Source organism: Oncorhynchus mykiss, chromosome 6 (assembly GCF_057628025.1).
Source record: "Oncorhynchus mykiss isolate SJ-2025 chromosome 6, ASM5762802v1, whole genome shotgun sequence".
Classification (NCBI taxonomy): Eukaryota; Metazoa; Chordata; class Actinopteri; order Salmoniformes; family Salmonidae; genus Oncorhynchus; species Oncorhynchus mykiss.
Window position 1 is genome coordinate 49,323,105 of NC_143027.1, and position 17,805 is coordinate 49,340,909.

The 17,805-nt window shown below is 44.5% G+C and overlaps 1 protein-coding gene across 1 annotated transcript in view; it reads left to right on the top strand.

The window, feature by feature from the left end:
- The window catches only part of c5 (complement C5), a 64,913-nt gene that overhangs the window by 32,253 nt on the left and 14,855 nt on the right, over window positions 1-17,805 (top strand). The window contains exons 18-28 of the mRNA XM_021606684.3: window positions 1,169-1,253; window positions 1,545-1,630; window positions 2,130-2,278; window positions 2,607-2,843; window positions 3,751-3,811; window positions 4,827-4,916; window positions 5,295-5,507; window positions 5,771-5,849; window positions 6,252-6,504; window positions 6,600-6,771; window positions 6,889-7,094. Of these exons, the coding sequence (XP_021462359.3) occupies window positions 1,169-1,253; window positions 1,545-1,630; window positions 2,130-2,278; window positions 2,607-2,843; window positions 3,751-3,811; window positions 4,827-4,916; window positions 5,295-5,507; window positions 5,771-5,849; window positions 6,252-6,504; window positions 6,600-6,771; window positions 6,889-7,094 (1,631 nt within the window). The remainder of the gene's footprint in view (window positions 1-1,168; window positions 1,254-1,544; window positions 1,631-2,129; window positions 2,279-2,606; window positions 2,844-3,750; window positions 3,812-4,826; window positions 4,917-5,294; window positions 5,508-5,770; window positions 5,850-6,251; window positions 6,505-6,599; window positions 6,772-6,888; window positions 7,095-17,805) is intronic.

The following is a 17,805-nucleotide window of genomic DNA, read 5'->3' on the forward strand; positions in this document are numbered from 1 at the left end:
TTTTCCTTTGCCCATTACCACACCGCTTGGTCCTGTTGTGGTGGGTGATTCTGTAACGATTCTCTTCTTGTGAAGTAGAGGCGGACCAAAGCGCAGCGTGGTGGTTGTTCATTGTAATTTATTGACGACACTATACATGAACAAACTAACGAAAAAACAAGAAACGTGAGAACTCAAAACAGCCCTGTCTGGTGCAAACACAAAAACAGGAACAATCACCCACAAACACACAGTGAAACCCAGGCTACCTAAGTATGATTCTCAATCAGAGACAACTAATGACACCTGCCTCTGATTGAGAACCATACTAGGCCGAAAACATAGAACTGCCCCAAAACATAGAAAAACAAACATAGACTGCCCACCCAACTCACGCCCTGACCATACTAAATAAATACAAAAACAAAGGAAATAGAGGTCAGAACGTGACACTCCTGGAAAGTACTGATGTGCGACATACGCATAGTTTCTTGAAACGGGGCACACATTTGATTTTCCCTTGTTTCAATGTTGATAATAAAATTGTATTCTTTAATCAATGTCATTGTTTCAATGTCAAGCTATCAACCTTGAAATAAAATCTGAAGTCACAGTCCAACGATTTCTGCCTGGACATTGACTTCTACTGCTGTATGAGAGGTAATGCACATCAGTGAGAACAAGTCCATCATCCAAATGCCTACCTCTATGTACTCTGCTTAACTTTGGAAACAAACTGTGTACAATTAAGCTGAGCTATCATGTTAACACATTTTGACATTGATCAGCTTCCATACTAATTTGCGTAGACTACATAAATAACATTGAACAGTAACTCCTCAAACTTTTCTTGTACAAGCTGTATGTGAAAGTAAATTCGGAGTGATTCCATGTCACAATACATTGTCAAATTACGTTGCAACAACATTGAATCAACCAGTGTGTGCCCAGTGGGTAGTCCCTGTTGTGGTCCTGTGGATTTTTTTGTGGTCCTGTTCTGGTTCACAATGGTCCTGGATAGCAGGGAGCTCCATTGTATCATCAGCAAAAGTAATGATGGTGTTGGAGTCATGCAGTCGCAGGTGAACAGGGAGTACAGGAGTGGACTTAGCAGGCACCCCTGAGAGTCCCCGTGTTGAGGGTCAGCATAGTTGTGTTTTAACTGACAATCCCTGCCTTTTCTATGCAGAGATGGCTATTCTCTTTGACCTGATGCCCACTCAGATACGCAGCTACTTCCCAGAGAGCTGGCTATGGGAAGTACAACCAGTCAGGTGAGATAAACAAAGGTTCTTGGCATAGCATAAAAAATATAAACAAACTATAAATGCAATATATCTTCTTACCTGGAAGAGATATTAAATATAGAACATTAAGGTTGACAATTAATGCAAAGTAAGTTACGTGAGACAATACTGAAAGACAGATTTAACAATTGTATTCTCTATGTTAATTGAATGTACCGTTATCTAACAGTATCTAAAAGGGGAGTGTGCTAGCCCAGTGGCCCTTGTGTCTTGGTTGACCTGAGGCCAAGTAAGTGTGTTACTGTTGTCATCAACTAGGTCAGGGCAGATTACCTTGAACAGAAATCTCCCAGACTCTCTGACCACTTGGGAGATAAAAGCTGTCGGCGTGTTCAAGAAGGAGGGTAAGTTGGTGAACAAACACTGACGCCTAGCACCACCTACAGGAGAAATTAGGTACATTTACCACAGTCATTCAACACACCAAGCAATCTTATTTTTTCATCCATATAATAGCAACTATCTTTGCTGGAGTCCTTAGCCACTATTCTACACAGTCAGTTGTACCCCTTTCACACATTGTGCCAACCCGAACCGTACCATGCAGGCTCTAGTATTTTCTCTACACATTGTCCTTTCCAGCACAGTTCCAGGAACTATGGTAGTTGTCATAGCCGAGGGAAGTAGGGTTGATGTGGGTCATTCAGCATTCCCTGATAAATCACAATATATATATATTTTTAATTGGTCACTAGGCCTTTATCATTCCTGTATGAGCTACATGGCTCCCCGCTGCCATTTTAGTTGTGTAGCCAGGCCAGCAAAGCTTGGCTCAAAACAGAAGAGTGAATCAACCCTTGGTCGCCCCGGTTTTGTTGTTAATGTTTTTCTTATTCTTCCCAGGGAGCTCAGGGATCTGTGTGGCGGACCCCATCAAGGTCTCAGTTACTCAGGCAGTGAGTGTAGATGTGCCCCTGCCCTATTCCATGGTGCGTGGAGAGCAGATCGAGCTGCGAGGCTCCGTCTATAACCAGGCAGAAGACAATATTAAGGTGAAGCCAGTAAATGAGGTTCTATTGAAATGCATTGAAAATAATAAAAAAACATTTACCTGGTATTATTCATGTCATTAGGATTGAAAACATTTATCATATAATGCATATTTTGGTGAATTTATGATGTGCTTGAAGTGGAATGAAATAAGGGCCAGTATTACTGTTTTTTGTGAAGACAATATTCTATAGGATGTGCCGGTACTCAAGCAGTCAAAAATCAAGTTACTGGTATTCAGTACCGGTGTATACCTGCCCATTTTAAGTACTGATTTACTTGCATCTTATTGCTTCCATTCTTCTTTCTGTCTGTATCATCCGTGGCTAGTATTGTGTAACTCTGACCGCTGGGGCAGGGGTGTGCCTGTTCCAAGGAAAACCAACGAAAGATGACGGCATAAAGACTACCAACTGTGACAAGACCTCTCTTTTGGAAAGCGGCTCAGTTGGTCTTGTCACCTTCACTCTCATGGCCTTGGAAGTGGGGAGTCACACTCTCACATTCACCTTACACACTGACAAGTCAAGGTTCAACGACCAAATTGTGAAGACGATCCGTGTAGTGGTAAGCTTATAGGCGACTAGTTCAACTGCTGCTACTTCTGCACTTAACTGTACTAGAATGAGCGTCATCCGCACCATTATACAGTTGCGAACCCTCTGGTATTATTGAGGATATGACAAAACAAAAGGGGGGGATGATGATGCAAAATGGAACTGACACAAAATGCATCATCATCACACTTTTAGATTTTTACTAAGTGCTCTATCTTGAAAACTGATGACATGCAAAAAAATGTTTTGGACTGCATCGAGAAAAAAAAACGATAATGTGTTTTCTCAGTAAAATATCTCTTTAATGCCTCCCGGGTGGCGCAGTGGTTACGCCTCCCGGATGGCACAGCGCCAGCGCCAGCTGTGCCATCAGAGTCCCTGGGTTCGCGCCCAGGCTCTGTCTTAACCGGCCGCGACCGGGAGGTCCGTGGGGCGACGCACAATTGGCCTAGCGTCGCCCGGGTTAGGGAGGGCTTGGTCGGTAGGGGTGTCCTTGTCTCATCGCGCACCAGCGACTCCTGTGGCGGGCTGGGCGCAGTGTGCGCTAACCAAGGTGGCCAGGTGCACAGTGTTTCCTCCGGCGCATTGGTGCGGCTGGCTTCCGGGTTGGATGCGCGCTGTGTTAAGAAGCAGTGCGGCTTGGTTGGGTTGTGTATCGGAGGACTTTCAACCTTCGTCTCTCCCGAGCCCGTACGGGAGTTGTAGCGATGAGACAAGATAGTAGCTACTACAACAATTGGATACCACGAAAAAGGGGTAAAATAAAAAATAAAAATATATATATATATATATATATCTCTTTAACATCTTTGCAACTGCCTAATGAATATTGTGAATATTGTGATTACATACACGTATATTATGTACAGTATATGTATGATGTTTTAAAAGCTGTGTATTATCTGTCTTTTCATCAGCCTGAAGGCATCAGGACTGAGGACCTCAGCGGAGGAAAACTGGACCCACAGGGTCTTTATGGTATGGGCTCAATGCTATTTCACATTAGTGCTGGGACACAACATCGGCAGTCTGTGTATTGGACCTGAGTTGTGCATCGTTCTGGTGTGTGGTGAAGGAAAATAACCCTACCACAATATATCCTGCTTCACCAAAAATACTTTTCCTGTCAACAGAAGCCAACAAAGGCATATGTATAAGCTGTAGGAATTCTACTTACCAGACGTAAAGTGAAATGTATCCCTCGCTATCAAATCAACAACTGAATCTAACTTTTGTCCGAACCTCCATATGGTAGATTTTGTTGTAGGAAGTTTCATGTGAAGTGCATGGTGTAATGCCAGCCCACTGTTTAACTCAGCAGGAATATGATGTGGTTCGGACAAAAGTTGGACACAATTCACTTTAGTCTGTAAGTAGAATTCCTAGAGATTATACATATACCTTTGTAGATTTTTTTGGGTGGTTAAGCCGGCTATATTGTGGTTGGGTTATTTTCCATTGCCACCCACCAGAAAGATGCACAACTCAGGGAGTTTAACCAATACACAGACTCCCGATGTTGTGTCCTAAAGCTACTGCAGATATACAGTGCATGAACTATAATATCTTTCTTAGTATACTCTCCAAACCTCTGTGTCATGGTTCTGCCTGCTTAATTTCTATCTCTATCACAGGTGGCTAGTGGCACCATAATTGGGGAGGACAGGCTCATAGTATTGGCTGGAACGGAATAAATGTAATGGTATGGAACACTTCACACACATGGTTTCCATGTGTTTGATTCCATTCCATTTACTCCATTCCAGCCATTATTATGAGTCGTCCTCCCCTCACCAGCCTCCTGTGGATCATCACTCCTAAACAATACATATTCTGTAATGCTGGGCTGTCTTTTCTTGGAAAAACAAAACAAATTGATGAACAAAGCATTCCATTGGATGCACATGCTCCACACATAGACATTCGACTTGTTGGCCATTGTTGATATAATTTCTCCTAACTGCTGATGTATGTTCTGTGTTGTGTGTATCAGGCGCCGCCAGCAGGAAGGTAGAACTCAGTAATACCATTCCTTCACAACTGGTGCCTAAGACCTCTGTGGAACGTCTCCTTACTATTAATGGTATTTTATTCTATTCTATTGTAATGATATGGTATGCTATAGAGGTTGCACTGTGATATCTATTTGTTTCCTCAAATGTGGCAGAACTTCAACAGCAGAAATGATACAAATGTGTATAATTTCTGAAACTCTACAATATCAAGTTATTGATCATGTCTTTAAGATCATATCAATAAGTTGTGCCGTATGATTTGTGAATTGCACCCAGTTGCTCTTTTTTTTAGCCTAAAATAATTGTAGAAATCGTAATCTCATAGCCTAACCTTACCTCATTATCGTAATCTTTGTTATTATGTCTAATTGTTATCACTCCTTCCTTTTCCTCCCTCTCCATCTTGCATTTAAATGAGCCTGTATCCTCCTCACCACATCTTTTAGGTGAGATTTTGGGAGAGGTGCTGGCTATCTTGAACAACCCTGATGGCCTGCGCCAGCTTGTCAACCTACCCAGTGGCTCCGCTGAGGGCGAGATCATGAGAGTCCTCCCCATCTACTTTGTCTACCACTACCTGGAGACCACGGGCCGTTGGGACATCATGGGCCTAGAGGAACACAACAGTCCCCTGGAGCTTAAGAGGAAGATCAGAGAGGGTGGGAGATTCACTCTTTTTTTTTACACTTATTGTTTCTCTAAAATACAAATGTGAACACAACATTACATTATTATCCTGTTCTACAGAAACATGTTGTTTAGAATCCCTTGCTCCTTTGTTTGCTAAGTCCTCCTTGCGAAAACGTTTCCTAACTTCAACATTTGGTAAAACAAAGTTGAAATAAAATTGTAATCTTTTTGTTTCATGAGCTTTGAATTGGTGTTGCTCAATTGTGTTTTTTTGTTGTTCTGTGTCGTTAAGGCATCACAAGCATCCTATCTTTTAAGAGGCCTCGTGAATTTAGTTACAGCATGTGGAAAGACAAGGAGGCTAGTACATGGTGAGTCTGCTGCTTGGTATAGGGTTGAACAGACAGAGCCTGGTCCCATACTGTGTGCTGGACCAGGAAGTTTCCCTATCATTGTCATGCCACAGGCAGCCAGCCCAATTCGGATAGTTTTTTCACTAATTGGTCTTTTGACCAGATCCGCCCTGAAAATGATCTAATGTGATTGGTCAAAGTCCAATTAGTGGGAAACATTTAAGAATTGGGCTGCCTGTGTAAATGTAGTCAAATGTAGTCATCAAATGTAGTCATCTTTCTGTTGTCCTTCTTGCTGCCAGTCAGCATATATATATATACAGTAAATACAGTATGGGTCAGCAACTAGGCTAGAAGAAACTCAGGGCGCTGTCTCATGCACCTCACCTTGTTGTGTTGTTGTGACCGACTCTCCTGTAGGTTAACAGCTCTTGTGGTGAAGACTTTGGGACAGGTGGACAAATACGTCAAAGTAGACAGTGACATGTTGTCTAACTCCATCTTCTGGCTGATCAACAAGGCTCAAAATGAGGATGGTTCCTTCCGTGAATTCTCCTTCTGTCCCAGAGTACAGGGTGCAAGTGTAGATTCCGTGGATCAATCAGTCTTCTTCACATCCTTCGTCATGATTGGGATCAAGACTGCCATGTCGGTGGAAAATTGTGGCTTGCTGGTGAGGCTATAGCAAATGTGGAAGTAGGCTATCAAATATAGGCTCTAATATTTCCAGTACCATGTGGTAACCTAGACTTGTGTGATTATCCTCAGGAGTTTAGTTTGGCTCTGAAACGTGCTGCTGGCTACATCTCTGATCATGCTCCCCGGGTGAAAAGCCTGTATGCGAAAGCTGTGGCTGCCTATGCTCTCACACTGGACGACAGGGACAGCATGCAATCCGTGATCCTGTATGATGGCCTTGAGAAGCAAGCCAGGGAAAAAGGTACGAAGTGGTGTGGAATCTGAGGCAAAAGTTACTGGATACAATTTAGAATTCAATGTAGCTCCAAATTATCAGTACAATCTTGTGATGTCTGTATTCTTGTGTCTTCTTGTGAAGGAAACCCAGTTGAATATCGTTACTGGCATGAGATAGATGCCCGTCTGAACCCGCTAAAGCCTGACAAGGCATCGGCCCAGACCGTGGAGACCACCTCCTACGTCCTACTCACAGGCTTGATCAAAGCCAAACACAACTACGCCCTGCCCATCATCAACTGGCTGACCCAGGACCAGCGCTATGGAGGGGGCTTTCACTCAACTCAGGTTCCATAGCAATACTAACACTAGTATCAGATAGTATTTACTTTCATATTCTTTGAGCATTGGATTGAGCCTGCCTGAACGAAATGCAAAATGGGCAGGTTACAGTACGCCAGACCGGCTCAAACAAGCGCAGTTAAAGTATTTGAAAGAAAACAAAATAGGCCTACTATTTGAACCCAGGTCTCAATATACATAACAAGTATTTTTTAATTTGTCATTTAGGACATTTTGTACATAGTCCCCCCCATTTTAGGGGACCAAAACTGTTGGGACTAATTAACTTATATGTTTATTAAAGTAGTCCAAAGTTTAGTATTTGTCCCATATTCCTAGCACGCAATGATTACATCAAGCTTGTGAGTCTTCAAACTTGTTAGATGCATTTGCTGTTAGTTTTGTTTGTGTTTCAGATTATTATGTTCCCAATAGAAATGAATGGTAAATAATGTATTGTGTCATTTTGGGAGTCACTTTTATTGTAAATAAGAATATAATATGTTTCTAACATGAATGTGGATGGTACCATGATTACAGATAATTCTGACTGAATCGTGAATAATGATGGAGAAAGTTAGAGGCAAATAAGTATCATACCCCCCCAAAAAATGCTAACCTCCCCTGTTTCTGTAATGGTGAGAGGTTAGCATGTCTTGGGTGTATACCATTTGTGCGTCTGTAACTTCTCACTCATCATTACAAGTTTGTAGAGTCAGAAGCTTGATGTAATCATTGCGTGCTAGGAATATGGGACCAAATACTAAACTTTTGACTACTTTAAAAAACATATAAGTTAATTAGTCCCTACTTTAGTCAAATCCAAAGTGCTGGAGTACAGAGCCAAAACAAAAAAAGGTGTCACTGTCCCAATACTTTCGGAGCTCACTGTATATAATATTTCATGGGTAATCAATGAATTATATGGAAAATAAGGCATGAAGTGGAAGGTGTGTGCCACTTATCTTCCACCGAGTTGCATTATTTTGCAGGGAACGCTTAGAGCCTCAAGTTAATTATCCTGCTTATACTAAGGCTATTATTTGCTGCTAGAAATGTTTTCATTTGCTGAAAGAAATGTGTTCAACATCCACTGAAGTAACTAGCAAGTTTACTTGACAGCAACAGTAGTTGCCTTGGTAACCAAGCAAGCTAGCTTAGCGAGCCAAACCATCAGTCTTCCTATTATGAAAATCGACATAGAACATGTAAGAATAAACTTCATAGCCATTGAATTATACTGTACATTATAGTAAAATAATGCACTCTCTAGCCAATCAAAAATGAGTATTCAACAATGTTGGCATTGTTGAATAGTCGTCCTGATTGGCTTAAAGGGCATTCTAGAGTGTCCATTATTTCCCTACAATGCACAGTATAATTCAATGGCTATGAAGTTCATTCTTACATGTTCTATGTATGAGCTGCTTTTGAAAGTCGAATTAAAAACTTTATTGGCATTACAGGGACGTAGTGCTGCCGTATCACGGGGTTGGTAAAAATATTTATAGAAAATATATTCTGATAAATTCTAAATAAAAATTTCATGAAAATGATAGAATGACAATCTAAATAAATATGCAGGCTATAGCAGCCTATAGGTAGGTCCAGTGCCTTCAGAAAGTATTCATACCCCTTGACTTATTTCACATTTTATTGTGTTACAGCCTGAATTCAAAATTCTGAATTCTCATCATCTACACAAAATCCCCCATAATGAAAAAGTGAAATCATATTTTTAGATTTTTTTCAAATGTATTGAAAATGAAATACAAAAATATTGAATTTACATAACTATTCACACTCCTGAGTCAGTACATTTTAGAATCACCTTTGCAATTACAGCTGTGAGTCTTTCTGGGTAAGTCTCTTAAGAGCTTTGCACACATGAATTGTACAGTAGTTGCACCTTATTCTTTTCAAAATTCTTCAAGCTCTGTCCAATTTTCAAGTCTTGCCATAGATTTTCAAGCAGATTTTAAGTCAAAATTGTAACTCGGCCACGCAGGAACATTCACTGTCTTCTTGGTAAGGAACTCCAGTGTAGATTTGGCCTTGTGTTTTAGGGTTATTGTCCTGCTGAAACGTGAATTAATCTCTCATTGTCTGGTGGAAAGCAGACTGAACCAGGCTTTCCTCTGCGCATTGCTCCATTCTTTTGACTTTTTATCCTGAATAACTCTCCAGTCCTTAGCAATTACAAGCAGGGCCGGCCTGCTCATTAGTGATATCAAATCAAATCAAATTTGATTGGTCACATACACATACATTACCGTTCAAAAGTTTGGAGTCACTTAGAAATGTCCTTGTTTTTTAAAGAAAATATAACATCAACTTGATCAGAAATAGAGTGTAGACATTGTTAATGTTGTAAATGACTATTGTAGCTGGAAACGGCTGAATTTTTATGGAATATCTACATAGGCGTACAGAGGCCCATTATCAGCAACCATCACTCCTGTGTTCTAATGGCACTTTGTGTTAGCTAATCCAAGTTTATAATTTTAAAAGGCTAATTGATCGTTAGAAAATCCTTTTGCAATTATGTTAGCACAGCTGAAAACTGTTGTTCTGATTAAAGAAGCTGGCCGTCTTTAGACCAGTTGAGTATCTGGAGCATCAGCATTTGTGGGTTCGATTACAGGCTCAAAATGGCTAGAAACAAATAACTTTCTTCTAAAACTCATCAGTCTATTCTTTTTTTACCCCTTTTTTCTCCCCAATTGGTAGTAGTTACAGTCTTGTCTCATCGCTGCAACTCCCGTACGGACTCAGGAGAGGTGAAGGTTGAGAGCCATGCATCCTCTGAAACACAACCCAACCTAGCCACACTGCTTCTTGACACAATGCACATCCAACCCGGAAGCCAACCACACCAATGTGTTGGAGGGGACACCGTACACCTAGCGACCCGGCCCAGCACAGGAGTCACTAGTGAGTGGTGAGGCAAGGATATCGAACCTGGGCTTGAACCCAGAGTCTCTGGTGGCACAGCTAGCACTGTGATGCAGTGCCTTAGACCACTGCGACACCCGGGGGCCCCCGTAAGTCTATTCTTGTTCTGAGAAATGAAGGCTATATTCCATGCGAGAAATTGCCAAGAAACTGACGATCCCGTACAACGCTGTGTACTACTCCCTTCACAGAACAGTGCAAACTGGCTCTAACCAGAATAGAAAGAGGAGTGGGAGGCCCCGGTGCACAACTGAGCAAGAGGACAAGTACATTAGAGTGTCTAGTTTGTGAAGCAGACGCCTCACAAGTCCTCATCTGGCAGCTTCATTAAATAGTACCTGCAAAACACCAGTCTCAACTTCAATAGTGAAGAGGCGTTTCCGGGACGCTGGCTTTCTTGAATGAGTTGCAAAGAAAAAGCCATATCTCAGACTGGCAAATAAAAAGAAAAGGTTAAGATGGACAAAAGAACACAGACACTGGACAGAGGAACTTTACCTAGAAGGCCAGCATCCCAGAGTCGCCTCTTTACTGTTGACGTTGAGAAGGTGTTTAAGCTTTTCACCTTCTCCACCTTCTCCACGTTGATGTGGATGGGGCCGTGCTCCCTGCTGTCTCCTGAAGTCCACGATCAACTCCTTTGTTTTGTTGACATTGAAGGACAGGTTATTTTCCTGGCATCACTTCGTCAGGGCCCTCACCTCCAGGCCTACCACTGTTGTGTCGTCTGCAAACTTGATGATTGAGTTGGAGGCGTGTGTGGCCTCGAGTACAGGAGGGGGCTGAGCATGAACCTAGAGTACAGGAGGGGGCTTAGCATGCACCCTTGTGGGGCCCCTGTGTTGAGGATCATCGTAGTGTAGGTGTTGTTTTCTGCCTTCACCACCTGGGGGCGGCACATCAGGAAGTCCAGGACCAAGTTGCACAGGGCGGGGTTCAGACCCATGGCCCCGAGTTTAATAATGAGCTTGCAGGGTACTATGGTGTTAATGGCTGAGCTTCTCCTGTGGATTAGGCGGCCGTCTATGGTGGCAGATTGACGAGAAGACGTATCACTCCGGCGCTCCACCAACATTCCGTCAAAGAAATGATCTAACATAAATCATGTAGCAGATGGTAGAAAGAGTATGCAGCCTTTTCTGTAGCCTACAGGCTGGAAATAAAATGTATGAACATGCAATGAAATGGAAACGTTTTTTTCGATCAAATAGCCTAATCTGGCCCAATCAAAAAAAATGCACTGACATGTTAACAAACAACATATTCTAAAAACAGGACAGGTCAAAGTAAAATGAACAACATTGAATGTGATCACACAGTCGTCCAGAACAGCTGGTGGTCTTATTCATGCTTCAGTGTTGCTTGCCTCGAAAACAAACATAAAAGGCATTAAGCTCGTCTGGTAGGCTCACATCACTGGGCAGCTTGCGGCTGGGTTTACCTTTGTTGTCCGTAACATTTTTCAAGCCCTGCCACATCCGATGAGCGTCAGAGTAGGATTAGTAGGATTCAATCATAGTCCTGTATTGACGTGTTGACTGTTTGATGGTTCGTCTGAGGTCATAGTGGGATTTCTTATAAACGTCCGGATTAGTGTCCCACTCCTGGAAAGTGCCAGCTCTAGCCTTTAGATCGGTGCGGATGTTGCCTGTAATCCATGGCTTCTGGTTGGGATATGTACGTACAGTCACTGTGGGAACGACGTTGTCGATGCACTGTTTTCCAGTGATTGCACGTTGGCCAATAGATCCGATGGTAGTGCAATAATAAAAAAAAACATAATTTCACTTTGACATATTGGGGTATTTTGTGTAGGCCAGGTACAATACAATCTAAATGTTCTCCATTGTAAATTCAGGCTGTAACACAACAACATTTGGAATTAGTCAAGGTGTGTGAATACTTTCTTAAGGCACTGTAAATTGTTTTTTCCCCTGTCTTCTCTCTCTGGCAGCGGTGCAAATGTTGAATTACTGTAGGTGAGTGTGCAGAGGCCCGTCGATTGGGGGCTTGACCACTTTGAGCGGGTCAAATCCGACTTAACAAGAACAGCCACCTTGTAATGTTGACGCAGGGAGTCAGGAAGCAGGTGCAGTTAAACTCTATCAGGGGTTGCTAAAACAGCTGTACTCAAAACAGTTTGTTATGGACTTGGGGCTCACTTGAACTCGCCCTACTGTCCGAGTGCTTAGCTGACAGAAACGCACCACCTCTATTGAGTATACTGACAAACTGATCCACCGCATGAACCTTATCATCACACCAACGAGACCTAGGATCCAAATTTACTGCGTGTTTGCCTTGATGTTCATAAATCTCCACGGACCCCCTCTTGCACAGTGGAACCACTCTTGCGCAGTGGAACCCAGAACGATATGTGACCACTTCATTATGGTTCTGTCCTTTCAGCACCATGATTCAAAGGGCGCTCAAGTCGCTTAAAATAACCCTCATCAAGATCTGTTGTCTAAGCATAGTAGTCCCACTTATTATGATTATTATTTCAAATAGAAGAGTATCACTTCTTACAATGATGCTCGTTTAGTAGGCTTGAAGTTAGATCAAAGCTAAATCAATGTCTCGTATGATCACGTAACCTAATGAATAATTAGTATTTTACATAGCCTAACAAAACGGAATATAATAGCATATACTGTAGCATAGTAGGCCTATAATATGTTACACCAATGTGGCCAAAACTCAACATGGCGCGCCACTAGGCAGGATTTAAGCTTTAATTTAAACAAAATAGGCCTACAAGAAAGGCTAATAGTTTGTTAACTCCACATGCTTTAATTTGTTCACAAAACAGTAATTCAAGAAGATCTAAATGCATATTCCCATGAAGCTGATTGAGATCATTTGATTGGCAGGCATGTAGTTTGGAGATTTCACCGGTAAAACGTGAAGAATTATCATTCACATTTGACAGTGATGATGGCTTATTTTGAAATGAGGTATTCCTAACTTGATGTTTGATGGTATATTGAGATAATATGTGTGGGCATAGGGACACGTTGCAATTGGAAGATACATTTTATGCATAGGCCTATTCTATAATGATATTCACAACCCAGTATCACAGATTATTGTGAAAAAACTTATTGGAAATTTGTGACAGGCACACGAAAAAGTTGATTTTGTTAATGTCCAGTACACAATTTTGTGTACAGTGCCTTTCAATCACAGATAAAGACTGTAGGTTACTTAAGACAGAAAAGATAGGAGGGAGGCTGTTCGGGGAGGATTGTAACGACGTTCGTCTGTAGGAGGAGAAGCGGACCAAAAAGCAGCGTGGTGGTTACTCATGTTCTTTAATGGAAAACTGAACGATACATGAAATAACTCAAATCTACAAAACAACAAACGGAACGTGAAAACCTATACAGCCTATCCTGTGACAACAAACACAGAGACAGGAACAATCACCCACCAACACACAGTGAAACCCAGGCTACCTAAGTATGATTCTCAATCAGAGACAACTAATGACACCTGCCTCTGATTGAGAACCATACTAGGCCGAAAACATAGAAATGCCCCAAAACATAGAAAAACAAACATAGACTGCCCACCCAACTCACGCCCTGACCATACTAAATAAATACAAAACAACGGAAATAGAGGTCAGAACGTGACAGTACCCCCCCCCCCCCCAAAGGTGCGGACTCCGCAAAACCTTGACCTATAGGGGAGGGTCTGGGTGGGCGTCTGTCCGCGGTGGCGGCTCTGGCGCGGGACGCGGACCCCACTTCACCATTGTCTTAGTCCGCCTTATTGTCCGCCTCCGTGGCTTACTCACCATGACCACCCCTCTCAATGACCCCACTGGACAGAGGGGCTGCTTGGGACAGAGGGGCAGCTCGAGACAGAGGTGAAGCAGCTGCTCGGGACAGAGGGACAACTGCTCGGGACAGAGGGACGATAGCAGCTCGGGGCAGAGGGGCAGCTGCTCGGGACAGAGGGGCGGCAGCTGCTCGGGACAGAGGGGCGGCAGCTGCTCGGGACAGAGGGGCGGCAGCTGCTCGGGACAGAGGGGCGGCAGCTGCTCGGGACAGAGGGGCGGCAGCTGCTCGGGACAGAGGGGCAGCTGCTCGGGCGGCCCCTGGCTGACTGGTGGCACTGGCGGCCCCTGGCTGACTGGCGGCACTGGCGGCCCCTGGCTGACTGGCGGCACTGGCGGCCCCTGGCTGACTGGCGGCACTGGCGGCCCCTGGCTGACTGGCGGCACTGGCGGCCCCTGGCTGACGGGCGGCACTGGCGGCCCCTGGCAGACGGGCGGCGCTGGCGGCGCTGGGCAGACGGGAGGCTCAGATGGTGCTGGGCAGACGGGAAGCTCCGGCAGCGGCGCCGGACAGGCGGGAGGCTCCGGCAGAGGCGCCGGACAGGCGGGAGGCTCCGGCAGCGGCGCCGGACAGGCGGGAGGCTCCGGCAGAGGCGCCGGACAGGCGGGAGGCTCCGGCAGAAGCGCCGGACAGGCGGGAGGCTCCGGCAGAGGCGCCGGACAGGCGGGAGGCTCCGGCAGAGGCGCCGGACAGGCGGGAGGCTCCGGCACCGGCGCCGGACAGGCGGGAGGCTCCGGCAGCGCTGGAGAGGAGGGAGCCCCTGTAAGGATGGGCTGGAGAGACAGCCTGGTACGGGGGGCTGCCACCGGAGGGCTGTTGCGTGGAGGTGGTGACGGATAGACCGGACCGTGAAGGCGTACTGGAGATCTTGAGAGCAGGGCTGGCACCAACCGCCCTGGCTGGATCTTCACCCTAGCCCGGCAGATGTGGGGAGCTGGGATGTAGCGCACCGGGCTAAGCACGCGTACTGGGGACACCGTGCGAACAACTGCATAACACGGTGCCTGACCAGCACCACGCCCGCCACAGTTAGCACTGCTAGGAGCACTGTAGTGCTGAGATGGCACAGGACGTGCAAGGCTAGGGAGATGCACAGGAGGCCTGGTGCGTGAGGCTGGCACAGTCTTCACCAGACCCCTCCCACGCACCTCAGGATGAGTATGGAGAGCTGACCCCGGTGCCATTAAATCCCTGACACGCTCCGTCGGGCGAATGTCGTGCCTCATGCACCAAACCAGCAACTCCCTCATATCTCTCTCCTCCAATTTCCCCATTAACTCCTTCACAGTCTCTGCTTCGCTCACCTCCAACACCAGCTCTGGTTCTGAGCTCCTCCTTGGCTCCTCACGATAAACGGGGGGAGTTGGCTCAGGTCTGACTCCTGACTCTGCCACACTCCCCCTGTGCCCCCCCCCAAGAAATGTTTGGGGCTGACTCTCGGGCTTCCATCCGCTCTGCCGTGCTAGTTCCTCATAATGCCGCCTCTCTGCTTTTGCTGCCTCCAGCTCGGCCTTGGGGCGGCAATATTCTCCTGGCTCTGCCCAGGGTCCTTTCCCGTCTAGAATCTCCTCCCAAGTCCATCTCTCCAAGTAGTGCAGCCTCTCCCACTGCTGCTTTTGCTGCTGCTGCTGTTGCTCCTCCTGCTGCTGCTTTTGCTGCTGCTGCTGTTGCTCCTGCTGCACCAGTCGCTTCTCCTGCTGCTGCTGTTGCTGCTGCCTCTGTTTACCACGCCGCTTGGTCCTTGGTGGGTGATTGTTCCTGTCTCTGTGTTTGTTGTCACAGGATAGGCTGTATAGGTTTTCACGTTCCGTTTGTTGTTTTGTAGATTTGAGTTATTTCATGTATCGTTCAGTTTTCCATTAAAGAACATGAGTAACCACCACGCTGCTTTTTGGTCCGCTTCTCCTCCTACAGACGAACGTCGTTACAAGGATGGGTTGGCGTATAACGCAAACGTCAAACAACCCAAAGGTTGCGTGTTTGAATCTTATCACAGACAACTTTAGCATTTGAGCTAATTAGCAACTTTGCAACTACTTATTACGTTTTAGCCAGCATGTTACCTAACCTTAACCCCTAGCCTAGTTAGCCTCCTAGCTAGCCTAGCTAACATTAGACACCTTGCTAGCCTAGCTAATGTTAGCCATATCAAATTGGAATTCGTGTAATGTACACAAATGCGTTATGAAGAAATTAAATCATGTAATACACACAAAAACTTTTCAAATAAGTAATTTGTGACTATTTCACAATAAACTTTAATAGTGTGTTGGATATTAGGTCAGTACTAACTTTGATTGAGAAATTATGTTTTTTTCTTTTTCTTTGCTCTCTCACCTATAAACATGGCAGTACACCACTGTTGGCATTGTTGACTTCGATTTTCATAATAGCAAGCTAGGACTTGATGGGTATTTCAATCAGCTGTGTAGTGCTAGGGAAAAAAACGAAATGTGCATCCATTGGGGGACCCAGGCCCGAGTTTGGGAAACCCTGTTCTAGAGAACTGACATGAGCATGATGCTGCCCATTTCCTCTTCAATTTAGCTTATAAAAGGCCTATTTTGTTTGAAGGTGATGTGTAGGAACTAGAACGTTTCAGTGATATTTCTGCTGTGCGCGGAAATATCACTCTAGGCTGATAAGCTTATTCTTTGCCGTGTTATAGCCCTATTGGACAGGTATTACTAGAGACATTAGTTCTGTAATTATTATCCAAGCATGTGCAGTATTCCAGAGGACGATTCACACAGGATTCGTTTTTCCAAACTCCCCCCGTAATTCAATTTTTTTCCTAATTTAATTGACTCCTATGACGGAAGCCTGGAGGTTTTACTCTAGGCATGAAGATAGTTCAAAGTCATGTGTATAAGGTTACTCGGATAAACTCGTGCTTGCCTGCCAAATCTAGCTGGTTGATAAAATGAATCAGGTTATTTACAACTGGACGTGGAGCGAAAACCTACATGAAGGTAACTCTCCAGGAACAGGGTTGGAGAACCTGTTCTCTTCTCTGGGTTCCGTAGAAATTGAGAGATACAGCATTGCGAAAGCCTATAGTGTCGTGTATTGATGTGACATACTGATATATAATGTCACCGCGTCAGTAGAGGAATGTGGGGCTTGTTACACGGACAATGATGGAGTAAAGACATGGTGAAGTTTACCTCTGAGTTTGGTTGATTTAATTCAGTATAAAATCTTATTATCATAGCACAAGTTGTAAGTATAGGATTAAACAATGGTGAAGATGACAGTGTTTGAAAACTACAGTTAAATCTGAAAAGTGAGTTAGCGTAATCAAGATGGAAAACAATGTGCCAAAGTTTGACTGCTACAGTGAGTCTGCTACGCTAGGTCCATGCTGGACCAGGTGGTTGATGACGTTTGAGCTGTTCGCGGATGGTAAAGGATTAATACTATCCATTGATGTTGATGCTGTTACAAAACAATGGAGGAGAGCTTTGCTTCTAGATCGTGCTGGGACAGCTGTGCAGGACATTTTCTCCACACTCGCAGACACTGGAGAACCAACAGACTAAGTCAGGGCTGTGGCTGCGTTAAATGCATACTTCGTGCCACATGTAAAACAGCTTTTCCGAGTGTCACGTTCTGACCTTAGTACTTTTGTTCTGTCTTTGTGTTACGTTTGTATGTCACCAGACAGGACTGTTTCGTTTTGTTCGTTAATTTTGTTATTTTTGTATTGATTCAGTGTTCAGTGCTTCCTTTAATTAAAATTATGAACACTTACCACGCTGCGCTTTGGTCCTCGTCTCTTCCTCCCGAATACGATCGTTACAGAAACACCCACTACAAAAGGAACAAGCAGCGTGGTAACGGGCAGCAGCAGCAGAAGCAGCGATCGCAGGACTCCTAGACTTGGGAGGAGATTCTGGACGGCAAGGGACCAGGGG